We start from the raw sequence: 18569 nt of genomic DNA on the forward strand, positions 1-18569 counted from the left end.
TTTTGCCAACATTATTAGATGGTGGTGAAAGATGTCTACTATTATAAAAAAATAAGGAAACAAAACAGCAACAACAACAAAAAACTAATATTGGAGAAACTAATCAAACTAAACTGATCTAGAGTGGAGTTAGACTAACATGTATTTACGGTAGGTAGGGAAATTTTACACCTTTTTACTCTGGTGGAGCTATAACAATATTGGTTTTTGTTTCTCATAATACTTCTAAGCAACACAACACAAAGATATCTTCTAGGAGCAGACTGGGTTGTGAAATCATGCTGTAAAATGAATAGTTCCCAAAGCAAGAAAGTGCAATGAAAAAGTACTCTTCAGTTTTAATTGTCATAATTGTATTCAGTATTGCCCATCTGGTACATTACCTCATAATGTTGCCCATATATCAAAGCCTTAAAACTCCTCTCAGATCTGTCCTCTGCTGATGAGCGAGCACACACTAACACACACACACACAATTCTGAATGAAAAAGATGATAAAATTAAGTTCCCTTGGTAGCTGATCTGACAATAAATCATGTCTGTTTAATGAACGGAGGGATAAATGACATTGTCAGCAATTAATTAGAAATATATCTTTTAGTCTGTTTTTGTGTGTGCATGTGCATTCACTGTTTGCATGAATGCACCTCTTTCACTTCAATACCTGACATAATTATACCTAGCAGAAGTTTATATGATAGTAAAAGATCTAAATATAGACAGGAGGAGCCGGATGTAATGATGTTCCAGGTCCTATTTAGACATGCAAGCTGCACTAATGCTCTGTAATTATCCCATAATAAAACACGAGTGCTCCTCATAGCGGAAGAGGCATCACTTCAATGTGTGCGGGCATTGTCTCTTTGTACGATAATCCTAATCCCATTCATAATCCTTTTCATACAACTGCACCTGCTGCTGCTCCTACTGCTCCTGCTTATGCTCTAACTACAATAAAATGTGACCATTGACTGTTTATACTGGGGGAGGGGGGCACAAAATCCTGTGTTGTCAGGCATTCTTAAAGTAGTGAAGAAAATAAAAGTTGGGGATTAGGGATTTAGTTGTGAATGTTAAAGGAGCTACAGTAGCTATTGCATTATGTCAATGAGGGTCCTTACAAATTTACAGTATCAAGGTGTGTGTGTTAATGTAGTTAGTTAGACTCTGCATACTGATGTGTCTGTCAGACTTGTATCTGTTTCATACAAAGATTTTCTTCTTTTACCGGTATCTCAAATACCGAACATTTCCCACCTGCAGAAACCCTACAGCAGGGAACCAATAACTGAAACATATTTATTTTTTCCACCTTCTCTGACTCAATGGAAGCTCTTCTCGCTCCTGAAGCGATAGGGGGTTCTAGGAACAACACTGCCAATGCTGCACAGTTCTTTGTCCTGTATTTCACACAACGCAAGTTATTCTCATGCTGTATATTATAAACATGCCGCTGGCACATTTAGAAATCAGACAAGATGTTACATTGTCATATTTTTATGGCGTTGTGCAGTTGTCAGTTTTCACTCTGCAGCTTTGTTCACTACTGATTTACTCGTGGTTTAGCAATTTGTATTGTCAGCTCAGCATACTTTATATATACCTACACTAAAAAAGGGAACGCTACCATTTTCATCTAACAACCTGTTCTTTAAGAAAGGTCAAGCCATTTGTAGTTGTGACAAACACTGGTTTGCTCTTTTTGATTTGGATGTTCTGTGGAGAAAACATTAAAGGATCAAAGGCCTCACTATCTTTACTGAATCAGTGGATCTGCCCAGGGCCTTGGCAACGATAGCCATGCTACCCTGCCACTGTTGCCTCCTGTTTTGCAGCATGTCCTATTTACTTATTTATTCGTCCCTACTCTGCCCACGACTCACTCCTTATCTCACCCATTAAAATTAATCCTCATCTAAAAATATCTACTCTTGCTCGTCAGAGAGGATGTAATGGAGGAGGAGACGGTCTCTCTCAATCTCCCTCCCTCCCTTTGACTCTTCATGTCAAGTACTCAAGTACATGTGTGCTGGGAAAATGCTCTCACTTCAACTTCTAAGGTAGAAAAATGACAAACACAACCTGTGTTTGTTAAACTGAGATCTTAATTACACACTGCCATACTTCATTGCGTACTTGGGCCTGATTTGGATTGCATGTCTCTCATAGTGTTTGCTGTTTTGGAGGACTTTGTGGGTTTGTTGACACAGTTGCTAACTGTTGAAGTTGTATGAAACAAAAAATAGGTCTATAGGCCTATTTTATTGCTAGTGTGAGTTGCAAAGATGACTAAAAACAGATGTGAATAACATGTTATCAATGCAGAAATCTTAAAATTGGCATTTGAAAAGAGGTTAGTATACCCAGGTTTTAAAAAATAACTTAAATTTAAACTCAACAATGAGTTGAGAATGTGATTAAAATTAAAAAAGGCAACATAAGAATCAAAATTTCCCTATATAAACATACAGGTTTTCATCCTAAATATTTTGGGGTCTGCTGTACATCACCCTTTCCTTTAAAGTTTTAGACTGATACAATGGCCATAAAATCACTACAATCCCTGAAACTTTACGTTGGATAACCACTACCCCCTTTTTTTTCGGTGTGTGTGTTACATTGTGATCATGCGCAAGTGTGATGCTTTGGCCCAGTTGATTACCTGTCAGCAGGTTTTGTGGATCGAACACAAACACACACATACTGTACATACACACAAATCCCGACCAAGCAACAGACAATCCCCCAGGCAGGTCACTGCACATATTGTACACTACACAGACACACACACACACAAATACACTCTCATAATGTAAATGGTTCCATACAGTGCCTGAAACATAGATTGCCTATTATGGAGTGTATTTGGAGAACCCAGGGGTCCGACACTGAGTTTGTGCAGCATTAGTGCAGGATTTTATGTTGTCTGGTGTCCAGTGAAACCGAATAAGAGCACATAGACACACACATTCATGAGTGTACGCTGACACGAACATTCATCATGCTATGAACTCTCCGCCATGGGAGAATAACGCCGGCAGGAGGCATATTTGGAGAAACCACTCCACTACTTCTGAGTCTGTCATTTTCCTGGTCCACACACCTAAGTGAAAATAATGTTTTGGTCTTTACAGACAGGCAGTGATCAAACAGTTGAGTGATTTGTCTCTTTGGGCTGGATCTTTTTGGGTTTGAAAACCGGTTTAAAAGAGCGCTGTGACCCACAAATATTCCTCTCGCATGGTTGATTTCTATTTTGGTCCCCTTCATCTGCAACTTCGGATCTCAGCATGTGTGCAAGTGTGACTTACTAGTCCCAGTAGTGCTAAATTTGTGATGTGATAATCTCAGTAAAAATGTTTTCCCTTGGACATTGGAAGCAGGAGTTTGGGTTTACTCCTCCCAGCACTGTTTTACTAGGCCATGCAACCACCCATTGTCTGATCTGCTTGTCATGTTTAGGGTCACAGGGGTGCAATTCTTAGATTTCACGAAAGGCAGGGTACACAGATTTATTTAACAGGCATGTCTTTGGACTGTGTTAGAAAGGCAGACACGGGGAGAACATGCAAACTCCCCAAAACAACATTTGAACTAGGGTTGTTCTGTGAGACAGCAGTGTTAATACCGACCTTGTTGCCCACCATGTCACACAGTGAATTGCCCTTAAATAACAATATTGCCTTATACATTTTTTGTCTTAGAGTTGTTATGCATTTTCTTCTCTCACCAAATGGTCCTCATCTTTGTATGGCATTGTCTTTTTAACAATTACTTGAATAAATCAAATTTGTTGTTGGTGTAGGGGCGTAAAAAGTGGTTATTCTACTTCTTCTTCTTCTTCTTCTTCTTAAATGTGATAACGTCTCTTCCCTACAGTATGTCCCCGAAATACATGTTAAGTTTTCTTTCATTTGGGGGTTTGCATTAATAAAGTAATTGAGTGCAGATTTAAGTAAAGAATCTTTATATTACTAGCTTTAAAATTGTTTTTTTGGTATCGGACCCTAACCCTTGACCTGTGAGCAGATGCATCAGTGTTTCCTCTTTCAACATTTGTCAGTGGTGGCTTGCCATGCCAAATCTCAGGCACTACCAGGAAAAATAAAATAAAATAACCTCTGGTGATTTACCAAGGCATTAGCTCTCCTATCCCTGAGTAACAATTGTACTGTGAACTGAGCTTGGCTATACGTTATGCTTGTGCAAACTATCTCTTTAAATCATAAAAAGGCCTTACATTTTCAGGTGATTCAGAGAAGTAAGAAATAACATACATTTTGTCTTTATTTATTTTATTGTAATTTTAAAAAATGGGTTTAATATCAGAATCTGGACGGTACTGTCTGTCAGTTTTTAAAGCTGAGGCAAGATGTTTGATTTCCAGAATAACAGGAGGAGTAAATGTGTTAGAGCGGTGAGTGTTTCGGCAGGTGTGTCCTACAAGTTTGATGTTGGCAGGTACAGTAAAACACTGCTGAGGCAAAAGTTGACGCTGAAGTTAACTAGCAAAATTTTGTAAGTTAACAGTTCACAGGTCATGGGCATACATTTTCTGATGACAATGACAATTTCCTTCATGCTTTCTTCTCTTATGTATAATAAAAGTATAAAAAATAGCAGACATAAATAAAACTCTATATGATCATATAGTCTTGTCATCAGTTCTGTCAGTTTTATTCAATAGTGTTAAATAAGTTTTCATAGTATTAGATGAGGTGAGGCTGGAGAAATATAAAGGAAAAACATTTCACACCAGTGAGGTGACTGCAGGATGTAATGCTAAACTTGGTGCCCCTGGAGTTTCCTGGAGGACCTCTAGAAGTCAGGACCCTCTTTCTTCAGGCTCTTGTAGTCTGTGTTGATGGCCACAAACTGTGAAAGGCAAGAATACATTTAAATATGTTTTGCCTAAATTAAACTCATCAGTGCTGCCTTTAGGAGACAAAAAAACATGGGTTAGAATTTTTTTTCCCCTCCTCTAGTGCAAACATAGACACATTGGATACATGCACTCAAAACACATTATTTACTACGATTCTTTCTGGTTAATTTATTTTCCAGACTTTTGTCATGCTGAGTCTTTTAGAACAACAGTTTGCATATGTCATGGATAAAATATACTGTGTGAATGCGTGCATGTGTTCTGAATACATCACAACCGTCCAACCATGAAAAACACACATTTTTGTAGTAGCAGTGTCGTGTTTTATTTTTTTTTCTATCTCTCCATGTATTTTTCTTGATTGTTCTGTCATTAAAACTCCTGCCTTGCCTTCTTCCCCCTCCCTTAACTCCCACTTCCTCCTTCTCATTATGATCATTGTTTGGACTTCAGTGGAATTTCGATGCGAGACCTTTGCCTTGCTATTGAGAATTAAACATGCCGTGTCCTGACCTTTTGTCTGCAGCAGCTTTCATTTCACTGGCAAGCAACACGGCCCTGAAATCCTTAGAAAACACTCTTTTCTCTGAAAAACACATCATCCAGATCTCCTCTTCTGGGACCTGTCAGTTGGTTGTTTTTCTGCTCTATTTTGGGTCAGCAGCATTAATATTTTCATTAGTTTGTCTGGGGCTCTGGCCTTGTTCAAGAGGTAAGGCGTATTATTACCAACCACTAAAAGCTCCCAGTTCCATCTGCCTTAATTTGTTTTGAAAGACACTTTGTTTTCCTTTGTTTGAACAAATGTGGAGAAAGCCAGGAGGCAGCCACATCGATCTGACACTATTTTGTCAGCACTGGTTTGTCCAGATCTATTTTGGTGGGTTTCTAAACAAATGATGAATGTGAGATTTTCAGTGACTTAAATATATGATGCTGTCTAGATTAGTTGTCTGGTGGGACCTGATCATTGTGAGAAAGGGGGCGGTCGTACAGAGTGTGTGTTATTGGAATAGTCACCTTGTACTGGTAGGTTGGGTCAAGCTTGTTCCATGGTTCTGGGTTCCTCTGCTTGTCCCAGAGGCTGCAAATGTGCAAAGATTCAGGGCAGAGAGAATTGAGACAGGAAGGAGGAAGAGAAAAGGCGGGACTCATAAGAGAGGCATTCATGATGAGCAATGTAAGAGCAGATGCAAAGAAAATGAAGATATGGAGAAGAGAAACAGACATGGATCTAAACACATCGCATGAAAAAGAAAACACAGCAACAGACGGACAGACAAAAGGAGATAAATGCGTAGATGCTGGATGAAGGCAAATGTTGGAAAACAACAGAGGTGATTATGAGATGATGTGAACTCAGCCCAGTGACTTGGCAGTGGTTCTCTGTTCATTAACCACAGTCTGGATTTCAAACACTCTACTGCGACTGTCCATCCCTCCCCTCACAGCAACACATCATATCACCAAAACACAAACAAAGGCACAGACTGATGGCAGAGCACCCCCCCCCCCTCCTCCCCCCTCCCCCATTACCACAGACACATCTCTGAGAGGGAAGCAAGCAGCCACCGACCACAGCACTCATCATGAGCTGGTGATGAGGTCAGGCTTTATGGCTGACCCTCAGTACAAGCAGTTCTGTCTGGTCCAAAATAGGCCACAAACAGTGCACATTTGCCGCATGTGAGCAGTCATTGAGTTCACAGTGGTTTGGGCAGCTTCTGAAATTTAATACAGCCAGCTGTGTTTGTGTAAAACTTTAATTCAACATATGCAGCTATCAAAAAATAATTATTTTGATACTAGAATGAATTTCAGTGCACTCAAGGATGGCATAAGGGTGCAGGTTTAATAGGCATTTCATCAAATCTGCTTCCAGTGTCCACTCATTGAATCCAAATCTTTTTTTAATCTTTCACTGCCCAACTTTATAGAATATATATTTTCCAACCACTTCTTTTGAAATGGCAAAAAGAGTAAAGTTTTTTTTTTCATAAACATAATATTAAATACACATTTATTTAGTACTAATATATACACAAATTTGCATTTTTTTATTAAATGTTCTACAATGCTAGCCTATAATAGCCTATAATAGCCTCTGAGCCACATCCTTTTCAGGTGTAATTTTAGCTCAGGCTTCATGGAATAATTGTTCCAAGTTTACCAGCTTGCTTGGTTGTCTGCCACACACAGCCATCTTCAGATCTATCCACAGATTTTCAGTGATATTTAACCTGAACACTGAAGGCCACCTTTTCCTCTTTAAACCACTCTCGAGTTGAAATTATGCTTCGGATCATTGTCTTGATCTTGTTGAATGATCCACTTCCTTTTGATTTTAACTTTTTTTGTTCAACTATTCAGTTTTTTTTTGGTTTGTTTTTTTGTTGTTGTTTTGTTTTTGGTGGTCTTTCACTTCTTGGAAGAGTGTGTCCATGTTTCTTCCATTTCTGGATTATAGTCTTCACAGTTGGTACTGGGATAAATGCTGATTACCTAAATGCTTTGAAATATTTTACATCCCTCTCCAGCTGTATGAAGGGTTTCCAATTTCATTTTGAGTTCTTCTGAAAGCTGTTTTCTTGATTCTAGTGTTTTCTCAGCAAACTGCTTGAGACTGCCCCTGGAGATCTACCTACCTGCAAGCCCAATTTAACACACCTGGTGCCACTGATCAAGCATGAAGTGTTGACAGTCTTTTTCTAAATTAATTAATATTAATATTACCTAGAGGGTTTATCAAGGTAGATGCTAATGTTTGCACTGATATAATTTTCATTATTTTACTATAACTTTCAAATGTGCATTAAATACAAATATTAAAAAAATCTTAGTTTTACTTTTTGCCATTTTAACATGAACGACTGCAAACTTTTTATCTCAACCATAACTAACAGTGACATTGCCTATGCCTACAAGTGAAGACAAACACAAAGACTTACGTGACATGAGGCCCTCTTGCCAGACGAATCAGGTAGAGGGTGGCTCCTGTTATGCCCAGAGTGAGGAAGAAAAATTGAGGGATTAACTAAGGAGAGAAAAAGAGAGCAGAGGAATGCATTATTCCCAGACCAGAGACATATGAAGATAAACAAACACATTCTATCCAGTGGGTAGTTGTGATATAAGTATGACGAACATACACCTGTGTGAAATACACACATGCACAGGTAGTTGTTATTCTTGTTTTTCCTCTCACTGCCCTCTTCCATATGTATGAGGCCCAGGCCATGTGTGAGGCGGCTCACTGTCAGCCTGGGTTGAACGGGCAAGGACGCTGTGGAAGAGCGAGCTGCCGCAACTGTGTGCCAGCCTCTCCTTCTCAGAACTATACCTGTCAGACTGAGCGACAGCATCTTACACATACATGCGCGCACACACTCACTAAAATAGATACACATACTTGCCTGATGTATGTAAATAAGGTTACACAGACGGTCTGTGCAATTGAACACATGCAGTCACACTTTTTTTATGACGTGAGAGGTGATGACGGGAATTAAAATGGAAAAGTACATAAAGTGGACATTGGAAAAAATGTGATTTCATCTAAAACCATCCAAAACCTGGGTGCAGTCCTCATCACAGAGCATTTATTCATCAGCATGACAACACCATTTATTTCCTGTCTACTTTTTGTAATACTCTATGTAAGAGAGAAAGAGACAGAGGGAGGAGGGGGGGAAGAGTAGAACTACTGGTGAACAGCTGTTCTCAGCCCACACCGATCTAGTCAAGCTGTAGAAAGCTGACAGTTTGATCAGGTTGAACTGAAGGATGTCTCTGCTCAGCTGTATCTAGACATCTGTCTTCTGTCTGATTGCATTGCCACTTGGCTTGTTGTTGATTAGGAGGATGTCTGGTGATAAAACTTTGATATTCACTACCCTAAAACTGCAGAAGAGGGAGAGGAAGAAAATATCCCTCCTTTGGATACACACAAAACCATTAAGCAAACAAGTACTTAACAACTCTGACTTGGACAGCTGATATGTTTAGTAAATGTCTGTGTCAAAATTCAGTTTGCAAGCTAAAAGTTGAGTGGATGCATTGTAAAGATTATTAATAGGGCTGCAACTAACAATTAGTTTAAATGTCTAATCCGCAGCTTATTTTCTCAATAATTTCATCTGTTAAATGTCCAGTGAAATATCACAATTTCCTGGAAATTATCTTTAGAAATACTTGGTTTTTATGTAACCACCAATCCAGGAAAAATGTTACTTCAACAACATGTAATTTTGTCTACATTTTTGTCACAAATTATGGTTATATACCCATCACAATTTTCTCAAAGGCAAAGTTGATTTCTTTTTATTTATTTATTTATTTTTTTTTTTTTTTGTCTTCTTTTCAACTTTCCAAGGGTGCTTTTTCATCTACCTTGTTTGGTCTGCATTTTTAGACTTTTCAGTTTTGTCCGAAACAAAACATCTTGTGTGAAACATGCCTTAGACTGAGAACCAGAATTTGGTCAGAGGTGGTCTCAGTCCAAATCAAACTGAAGCATGTTTAATTAGTTTTTAATATGTAAACACTTTCTGGATGATTTAGACCTTCGAACAAAAAACAGAATTAAAAATGGAATACGGGAATACCTGGGGAAACAAGGAGGACATTTGTCAAAGGAAGAAATAAAGACTTAGCTTGACAAAACTGCGTAAGAATGCCAAAAGGTGTTATGTGTTTTTCATAGAAGATAAGGGGATACGAGAGAATGGGAGAGAAACTATGGCAGCAGCACATCGTAGCCTGGATAGATGATGACTACAGTATGTAGGTATCTAAAATTCTTTATGCGCTCACAAAATTGCCATAAAAAACTAACAGGATCAAATGTTTACACTGTACTGTGATGTATAGTTTAACCAAAATCCAAACAGGTGTGACATACTTCAGTGTGCTCACACAGCATTATATTTGAGGTCTTCAAGTAATTTCTCCTCATTGACCTTCAGTGAATTATTATTTTTCCTTCCTGCACCCTCCCCAACATGTGCATTTGTGCGCACGCACACACGCCAGATACAGACATAAGTGCACACACTAACAGTAAGCTGGTTGCGGATGCTCATCTATGTACACAAATAGAGATGCACATACACACAGAAGCAGGTCAGCTTTGATCACTGGCACACACACACTCAACTGTGTTTCTGTCACTTCAGAGGACATTACATTGACACAGATTAAACTTGTAGAGATTTACCCTATCCATAACTCTAATTAGTATTTGAATTAATACTTACCCTAACCTCAAACTAAGTCTTCACCTTAAAATGAGGGAGAGTTCTTATGTGAGTCTAGATTTTATGTCCCCACAGCGAGTAATATAACTGCACGCACATTTACAATTAATCCAGCCAAGTCCTGTAGGGAACCTTCACTCCCTGGTGCTGATCTCTTTATATGGTGCCACTCACCATTCAGCCTGACTGTTATACAGATGGAAGTATTTTATACTCGCTGGGGTTCGATATTGTTGCTGCCCTTATTACTTTTCTGGTACACTGCCAAGCCAACCTCGTCAATCCACAAATCCGGGTTACCCTCAGCATAGTTCTATTACAATGGGAAACACAAGTACTTTTTTTTTGTTTTTTGTTTTTTTATTTTTCAGTTTTTGTCCATGCTGCACACTGTACTGACCTTTTTAGATATGCACATAGAGATTTTTTTTTCTCACAATCGGTGAAATATTTTATTCTTCAAAGAATGCAAATTGATGACCTGCAAACTTAAAATCCAATAACCAACATCCCAAAAAATTGAGTCATAATATTTAATATGAACAAAAATGTATCAGAGTTTATAGTCCTTGTGATTATTAGTAATTACGCTATGAAAAGTTGAGCTTGATTATTAGAATAGAAATGACAAGAAAGCTGAATAGATACACAAATAGCATGCAACCTACCCCTGGATGTTTTTTCGCATGTTGAAACATTATCTTGATCATCTTTAATCTTCCAAAACTAACTTCACCAAATAAAATGAAATTGTATTTTTTTTTAAAAAAAACAAAAACAAAACACCTACAGTCTGAGAGATGAGTCCATGCAAAGTGAATGTCTCTGTGTTGATTCACAGAAAGCACATTACGTTGGCTAGTGCAGTGAAACTTGTTGCCAATCTCACCCCTCTGCTTTGTCCCACTCCCCCCCTCCCATTGGACAAATGAGAGGGTCAGAGGGGAGAGGGAGAAGCAGGCAGAGAGGGAGAGACTGTCCTAATCCTCATAATCACATCTGTTGAGGACACTGTATGTTTCCACAGAGGGTCATTGAGTACTCGCTGTCCTAAAGTGTTATACAACAGCAAAACTGCAGGTACTGAAACTCATATTTTTACTGGCCGGTTCCTATAATAGCTTCATCTTTCAGCCTCACGCCCATAGTACAGTACAGTAATTGTGTTGAGTTGTGTGTTGGGATAGTTTTATGTCACATGTTGTCAATTCCGAAATGACAAGCCACTGTTTTAGTTTATAGCCTTCATATCCAAAACTTGTATGTTGCTACTTTTGCAGAACATCTTGTTCAGCAGGAAGACGAGAGAGGCAATAGCAGCGAAAAACATGTCCCTTGGGTTGAGACCTTTGTCCTGGACATGATAATGGCAATTGATTAGTCAGTGATGCAGTGCCTACAGACCTTTTGGATTCCTTAACAGCACTTTGCAAGGTAATGTAATTAACACCAAAATGCTAAGCTTTGCAAAATGCAGAGGACATTACTATTCTTTACTTAAGGCACCTGTTGTGCTTCCATCATTTATCATGCTTAAGTGGATTAGTCATTGCTTTCTAACCATGGTAATGTCATGGCTTTTGGGATAGCAATGCAAGTCTGTCAGTTTACAGGCAACTTGAACCAGACTTTGAAGAAGTCCTGAATTTCCTCTAACCGTATCATGAGGGTGATGTTTTTGATAAACACAAGTGCATCCTGCTTTGATCCACTGCATGGCCTGACACATTCAGAACTCCTATACATGTTTTTTTTCACTTATTCGACAGTTTTCTTTGAAATTTCTAGACAACTGACATATGGTATAGAGCTCTATAGTGCTCAGTTGAATCCTAATAACTGTTAATTTAATCTAGCATCAATAGTAGGTTAATGTTTTCACTCGCCCAGAAAATATATTTAATATCCACCAAGTACACTCACCCAAAAACTTTACAAAGCCATGAATGATTCCAAGATGATCTACCCTAATAACTGCAGAGTGTGCAGAATTTCTCAACAGTTGTTGGAAGGATTATCCTCAATTCTGATACATAACGTTTTTGATTCCTGAGTTTTCTTGTAGTACCATTATCCAGTCAAAATGTAAGTTTATGCAAAACTTGGCTACATGGGAAAAATACCTACACATATTGTTCAGCAAGAGACTGTAATCTTAACAGATGAACCCAAGTTTTATGATTTTTATAAGCCTAAGTAGTCTAGACAGTCTAGTCAGAAGAAGTAAAAAGCTATACTGTAGTTAAGCTATAAAGAAACATCACTACCACTGAACCTCTACTTTCATTTGCGTACTTGCCTCATTTACAAAAGCCATTCTTATTACAGTGACAATGTAGCTAGAGGGCTTTAGTATAAACTCAACAAAGCTATAAAGGCGGATTATGGTTGCTGTGGCTCATGAAATGGGGAGGTTGTCCACCAATCGTGTGGTTGTTTGGTATAATCCTGTTTCTCCTGTCCATATGTGGAAGTGTCCTTGGGCAGAACACTGTTCCCCAAGTTGCTCTGAGTGGTCAGGTAAGCACCTCATGAGTGTGTGTTTGTGTGTGATTGGGTCAATGAGTGTGTAGGTGTAGACCATTTACTCTTAAGAGACAAGATAAGTCAAAATAACAGACACAATGACATTTAGTCTTCTAGACAACTGCTGTAGTCGTATTTGGTCATTTGTTAGCAACTGCCTTTTTTCAAACCTATAAAAGCTCAGAATTGCGTGAGCGGGGTATTTAATGATCAATTGTATTTTGTAGAATAAAACATTTAAATCTCCTTGTTTGTACAGACTCAAATCAGGTGTTTAACTAAAAACCCTTTAAAAAAAAAAAAAAAAAAGACTTCCAGGTGAGGGATGGCTGCAGACAGACTCGCACCTTTTTAATTTTGCTAACTTGACATGAGCCTGAATTATCATGGGATTAAATAAATGTTGCCAAAAGAGGTTTAAAGCTACAGGATGGCCTAAACATAATCTAAACCATATTCAACTGGCTATATGCTGAACACATTGTCTTGTTTAGCCGCTTGAGAGATAAATATTTTAGAGTATAAGGATGATAACAAATCCATCATCCTTGCATCAAGGCTCAGATTGCACATGCTGCATTACTTGGATATGCATCCCAACTTTTAACTTGTGTTTACTGTAGCAAAGTTATCCAATATTTAGGAATGATTTATGCTGAGGTGCCCTCATCCTGCAGTCTTTTGAGTCACCGTAAGTTGTTTTACCTGACGTTTGTCAGTGGAAGTAATGCTATTTCTGTACACCACATGACAAAGGTAATGGGGGCAATTTTTTACCTAGCCAGGATAGAGAGATTGATGAAAGTTGATGGGGAAGGAAAGGTGTTCAACAAAAGAGGATAGGAGAGAAATGAGATGCATTAAGATGAAAGAGGTGGGAGAAAAAGTCAATATGTGCTCCCCCTCCCTCATCAGTCTCTACCATTGTTCCCCCCCCTAACAGATTGCAAGCAGAGTGTTTTAGAGGAGAGACAGAGTGCAATATCCAAATCTGTTTCCCATTGGTGATGTAGCTAATAGGAAGAGTGGCTTTAATAAGATTTTCTTTGTAGGAAAGAATAGAGTATGCTGGATTTGTGTTGAGTCCCCACGAGAGAGTGCCACAAAACACACACACATTGAAATACACGTGAAAACTGATGTGCAAATTTGACAACAACCAACACGCCACATTGTCTGTGCATGTTTGACGCTCACATGAGCAGTTCTCATCAATAGTCATCCCAACAATGGAATAAATGAGTACAAAATGAAAGGGGTTGCCTGAAGTGATGAGCAGAAGTTCCCCTCTACTCCACAGAGCAGTTTAGTTGTCTTATTTTCCTGTTTTGACTTGTAAGATTTCATGTTAGATTTATATAATATGTTTGTCATATCAACTTAATAATAGGTGATAATGTCAATGTTGTGTTTACACCTTGTTTCAACTGCCCCAAAGTGGCAAGCATGAAATATCTAAATAAACCTGCAATTTTATTTATTTTTTAAATTGTGTATTACTTAATCTGTCACACAGGTATTCTCACATACTTGCATAATACTCTCCTCACTATGCTAAGTTCAGAAGTATACATTTTCAAAATGTTTTTCTGTAATTTCTTGGAGACTGATGAGTAGTTGCAAGTCTCCTCAGTAACATTACACTGGCCTTGTACAAACTCAGTGTGCACACACGTACAAATATGAAGTGACCCCAACTCATGATCCCACAAGGATGGTATCAGAATAATACACAGCTAGTGCTTGCTCTACCTGTGGATGTGGCTCATGCCTGCTCAGAGATTAACAGTTTTTTAAATTTTGAACTCTATATTCAGTTCAGTCATTCGACACATTACCAAGTGTGCCACGATTCAATTCTAATCCTAAGGAGGTGATACAGTCTGTAATGCAATGTAATTTAATTTGATTCAAAATCAACATACAGTATAATACTCCTTGAGACAATAACTTCATGCTTACACTAACCTTACCAACAGAGTTCTTAACATTTTTAGATTTTCAGTGTAGTACAGTATTTTATTGCATGGACCTCCAAAAGATTATTCATCTTTTCCTCATCCCACAGAAACACAAATTTTTGAGAGTACTTTTTTCAACTTTACACCTAACATCAGGTGCCATACATGCCAAAGCTGAAGTTAATTTCATTATCAACTAACAAAATTCAGTTGTAAAGTTTTTGCATTTGTCAAATTGAAAACAATAGAGGCCTGTGAGGTCATGTTGTCATATTATTTAGGACAAAAATCTGTTGCCTGTGTTTGTAGCAGTTGGTCTGAAATACTCATGCACTACTCCAGTAAAATTTACAAAAATAACTAACTTGGGCAACACAAACATATACTGTACATTTCCCAAACATGTTTTCTGGAATGAACATAGTTTCTCACTTTTCATGTTTTGTTCAGGTTTATTTTCAAGTTAGCAACCTTCAATCGTATTATTTACATACCCGCTCCAGCATCTTTCTGTGGCTGCTGGTTATAGATATAGAGAAAGATGTGGATATTTTCATGTTAAATTACCACATGGAACAACAACGTGATCAGTAACATAAGTAGAGAATTGTACAATTCTCCAGTGGTTTACCTTAGTACAAGCTTTATATAAGGAAGATCAGAACCTTGTGGTCTTGTCGACCACAGCAGCTGTTACAGTATTCGGTATACAGATTTTAGCACAAAGGCCTTGAAATAGAATAGGATGCGATGGGCTGTGGATCACAGTGTGTCCCATTTTGTCCTGCCAGAACTTAGTTTATTATAGCATCAGCATGCATGATGTCATTTGCTGATTTTTAACTTATCACAGACGTATCTGTAGGGCTGTGCAGTTAATAGAATTTTGATTTAAATAATGATTATCTTCCAATGATAATGAAAACAATTGGGGGGAAAAAATTATTTTGCCCATTTTTTACATTTTGCAATCAAGCCTTCCTTTTTCTTGTTTATAAATCCAGTGCACCCCTTTCCTTTACAGCATTACACTTTTGTCCCTCACCAAAAGCTCGAATTCTGTCCCAACCAAGCCATGCCAAGTTTTTAATTTCGCCCAAGACGATAATGGTTCTTCTTTTCTCATTTTTTAGATAAATGCTCAGTGTATGGCACTGGTCCGAGTTCAGACCTATAGAGGTTGTATCTGGACCGCACAGTCTTTCATGTTATGTCTTATTCTAACAAGACTTTTTTTAAGAGGTCTACTGTAGCGTGGCCATCTTGGCAGAAGTGTGTGTGTGTGTGTGTGTGTCCTTCTCTGCTGCATTAGTTTGGTGAGAGCAGGGTATCAGACAAACTGTAAATGATAAATCCTGAGGCTTTGGAATAATGACAGGAAAGGTGGGTTCAAAAGCTGAAGTGGAAAAGCATTTCAACAGCAGAACAGACTTCTCTTCGTCCAGAATTTTCTGTTATACTGAGGGCTTCTGTCCAGCACAATGCCAGAATACTGATGTATATGTATATTCATGTCCCTAAGAAAGTTTATACAAGTAATTTAGATTTAGTTAGCTGGATAAATCATCTTGGGCCCTTGTTGGGTGTATCACTAATGCCACTACTGTGGGATCAATCAAAAACGTGGTATTCACCTGACAAATTTAGTAATAGTCACACTTCAGTTGTAATTGCCTTAACATGTAACCCATTCACACAGAAACAAGCAGGCATTTACTCTAGTCCTACAGTACTAAGAGGAACAGAGCTGAAGTAATAATCGTACTTGAGCTTTGCTTCTTTAACCACGCAGAGATGAACTTCTTTTTCTTTTTAGAAGATTCTTGGCCAAGAGTACAACATCTGCGGGAAATTATCCATCTGCAACATATCTCATTTCAGTTGCTAACAGCAGTGTACACATAAGAAAGTCATAGCTATGCTGTGGCCATCGTTATTTGTGATTTCTCCAAGCAGACGGTGGAAGAGAGTTGTTCAAAAAGCAGAAGGCATTTCAGTTAATAGCCATGTGTGAATATAAGCATGAAAAACAACACAATCTGTTTCCAAGTTTTTCAAGAGGCATAAAAAATACTAGTCACTGCAGCTGACAAATTGTTTCTGTAGCACAATACACACAGAGACACACAAAATCTACACACATTTTACATCTAAACGGGCACGTGCTCACAGCAATCACAGGAATCTGTGTTACCATGGTCTGGCAGGGTGTGTGTGTGTGTGTGTGTGTTTTGTCTTTATTAAGTGGCACTGTAGCACATTTCAAACCTTCCAATATGAGCAGCAGCTCCCTTCCATCCTCACCACTGAGGTTTGGATGATGGTCACGACTTTGTGTGCCCAAACCCAGTCCCACGAGTTCTGCAATTGCTTTGATGCATTTTTCAAAAGGGATGTGACATGAATGCCAAAAACACATAGCTTCCAATTTCTCCAGACAGCACACAGTATCCTCACTATTTCTCCTTTATCACATTTTCTTTGCCGTAGTACAGTTTTTGTAACGGTAATATAAGTTCTGTAGCAAGCCCTACACTGTACCTCCACACTGCCAGCTGACAGAATGGTGGCAGTGCTAAAGTTCTGTTTGGGTATACTTTCTAATAAAACTCTTTCCCCGCTTTTTTTCCTTTTTCTCTCTCTTTTTCTTATAATGTTTTGTGGTTTTGTTTATCCAGACCTTGGCAAAAATACTCCTGGAACACCTGTTATTGTAATATCCAGCATTGAATTTTATTAATATTAGTTTGTTTCTTTTGTGATTTACACCAATTCAGTTCCCCATTACTGCTGTGTAGCTGAATGGATTTATTTCAAACTGCATTAATCCACATCTTGATGATGGAAAAGTGAAGTAAATGACTTAATTGTCACTTGTAGTGACAAACCCAGAGAATTATTCTCCTAAGGTTTTGAAAAGTGTATTTTAACTTATTTTCTTTTTCCTCTCTCAAAGCCTTGTCAGTGTAACAAAGCATCAATAAATCCACTGTAGGCAACACAAAATTGGGCTTGTTCCACATATCTGCATCTCTGCTCACATGCGATTTCAAAACCGGTGTGTGCACTCAGACAGGTCTGTAGTAATACCCTGCTCGCTGTGTTTTGTCGAGTTGTTTTTGACAGTGAAGTTTTTGATCATCCACACATAGGCCGAGGTTTAGCTGGTTGAGCTGCTTCATCTTAGTTAGTAAAGGTCATACACTTTCTTTCAGTGGAACTGGTAATAGCTGCTGCTGAATTGGCTCCCATATAGCTTTGCTGTTTAGCTTGCCAACCAAGCCTCACATTTTGCACAGGAGAACAGTTGTCTAAGTGTGCTAATTTACTTCCAAGATGCAATTTTTTTATAAAATCTGAGTTTTGTTTGTGGTTAGTACGCACATTATAACAGACAAAAAGAACCCTGAGGATTACATCGCAGTGTCACTGTCATGTTGCTGTTAAGTGTTCGTCTCCCTGGTGGTCCAGTGGTTAGGATTTTGCACGCTCACTACTGTGGCCTGAATTTGATTCCCACTCAGCAAACATCTGTCTGGGCAGCCCGGTTGTGGCTTAATTGTTAGAGCATAAGGCTGGGATGCAGAAGTTTGCAGGATCAAAGCCCATGCACCAGGTGCATCCTTGCACTAGAGTACTACTACAGTAGCTCCTCAGGAGTCACCTGTTGCTTCCCATTGCTGCGTCTGGGGGGGCGGTAATAAATGCATAGAATGAATTTCATTGTAACACATGCTGCAACGTGTGCTCAATGAGAAAAATAAAGGTTCTATTCTATTGCAGCTTCAGTAAGACAAACTATATAAACTATAAGGTGTCATATCTGTACAGAATCCCATACTACTGCTTCTACTAACATGTCAGTTGATGACATTATATATTTTTTTTGGCTTCTGATGCTTTTTTTTTTTGGTGTTTTTTTTTTTTTTTTATTTCTTGTTC

The 18569-nt window shown here is 38.5% G+C and overlaps 1 protein-coding gene across 1 annotated transcript; it reads right to left on the reverse strand.

Annotated features, from left to right (window-relative positions):
- Positions 1-4323: 4323 nt before the first annotated feature.
- LOC137128287 (cytochrome c oxidase subunit NDUFA4) lies at positions 4324-11083 on the reverse strand. The gene is made up of 4 exons (XM_067506154.1): positions 10809-11083; positions 7834-7919; positions 5906-5969; positions 4324-4875 (listed from the first exon to the last, which is right to left on the reverse strand). Exons 1-4 carry the CDS (start codon positions 10848-10850, stop codon positions 4819-4821), a joined length of 249 nt encoding a protein of 82 aa, XP_067362255.1. The 5' UTR covers positions 10851-11083; the 3' UTR covers positions 4324-4818.
- Positions 11084-18569: the final 7486 nt, after the last annotated feature.

The sequence above is a fragment of the Channa argus genome, chromosome 5, assembly GCF_033026475.1.
Source record: "Channa argus isolate prfri chromosome 5, Channa argus male v1.0, whole genome shotgun sequence".
NCBI classification, from domain to species: Eukaryota; Metazoa; Chordata; class Actinopteri; order Anabantiformes; family Channidae; genus Channa; species Channa argus.

Excerpts from the sequence above, each read along its gene's own strand:
- LOC137128287 (XM_067506154.1), bottom strand. The coding sequence starts at position 10,850 with ATGATCAAGATAATGTTTCAACATGCGAAAAAACATCCAGGG. Across the intron at positions 7,920-10,808 it reads ATGCGAAAAAACATCCAGGG|TTAATCCCTCAATTTTTCTT; the intron begins GTAGGTTGCATG and ends TTCTCTCCTTAG. Across the intron at positions 5,970-7,833 it reads GCAAGAGGGCCTCATGTCAC|CCTCTGGGACAAGCAGAGGA; the intron begins GTAAGTCTTTGT and ends GCACATTTGCAG.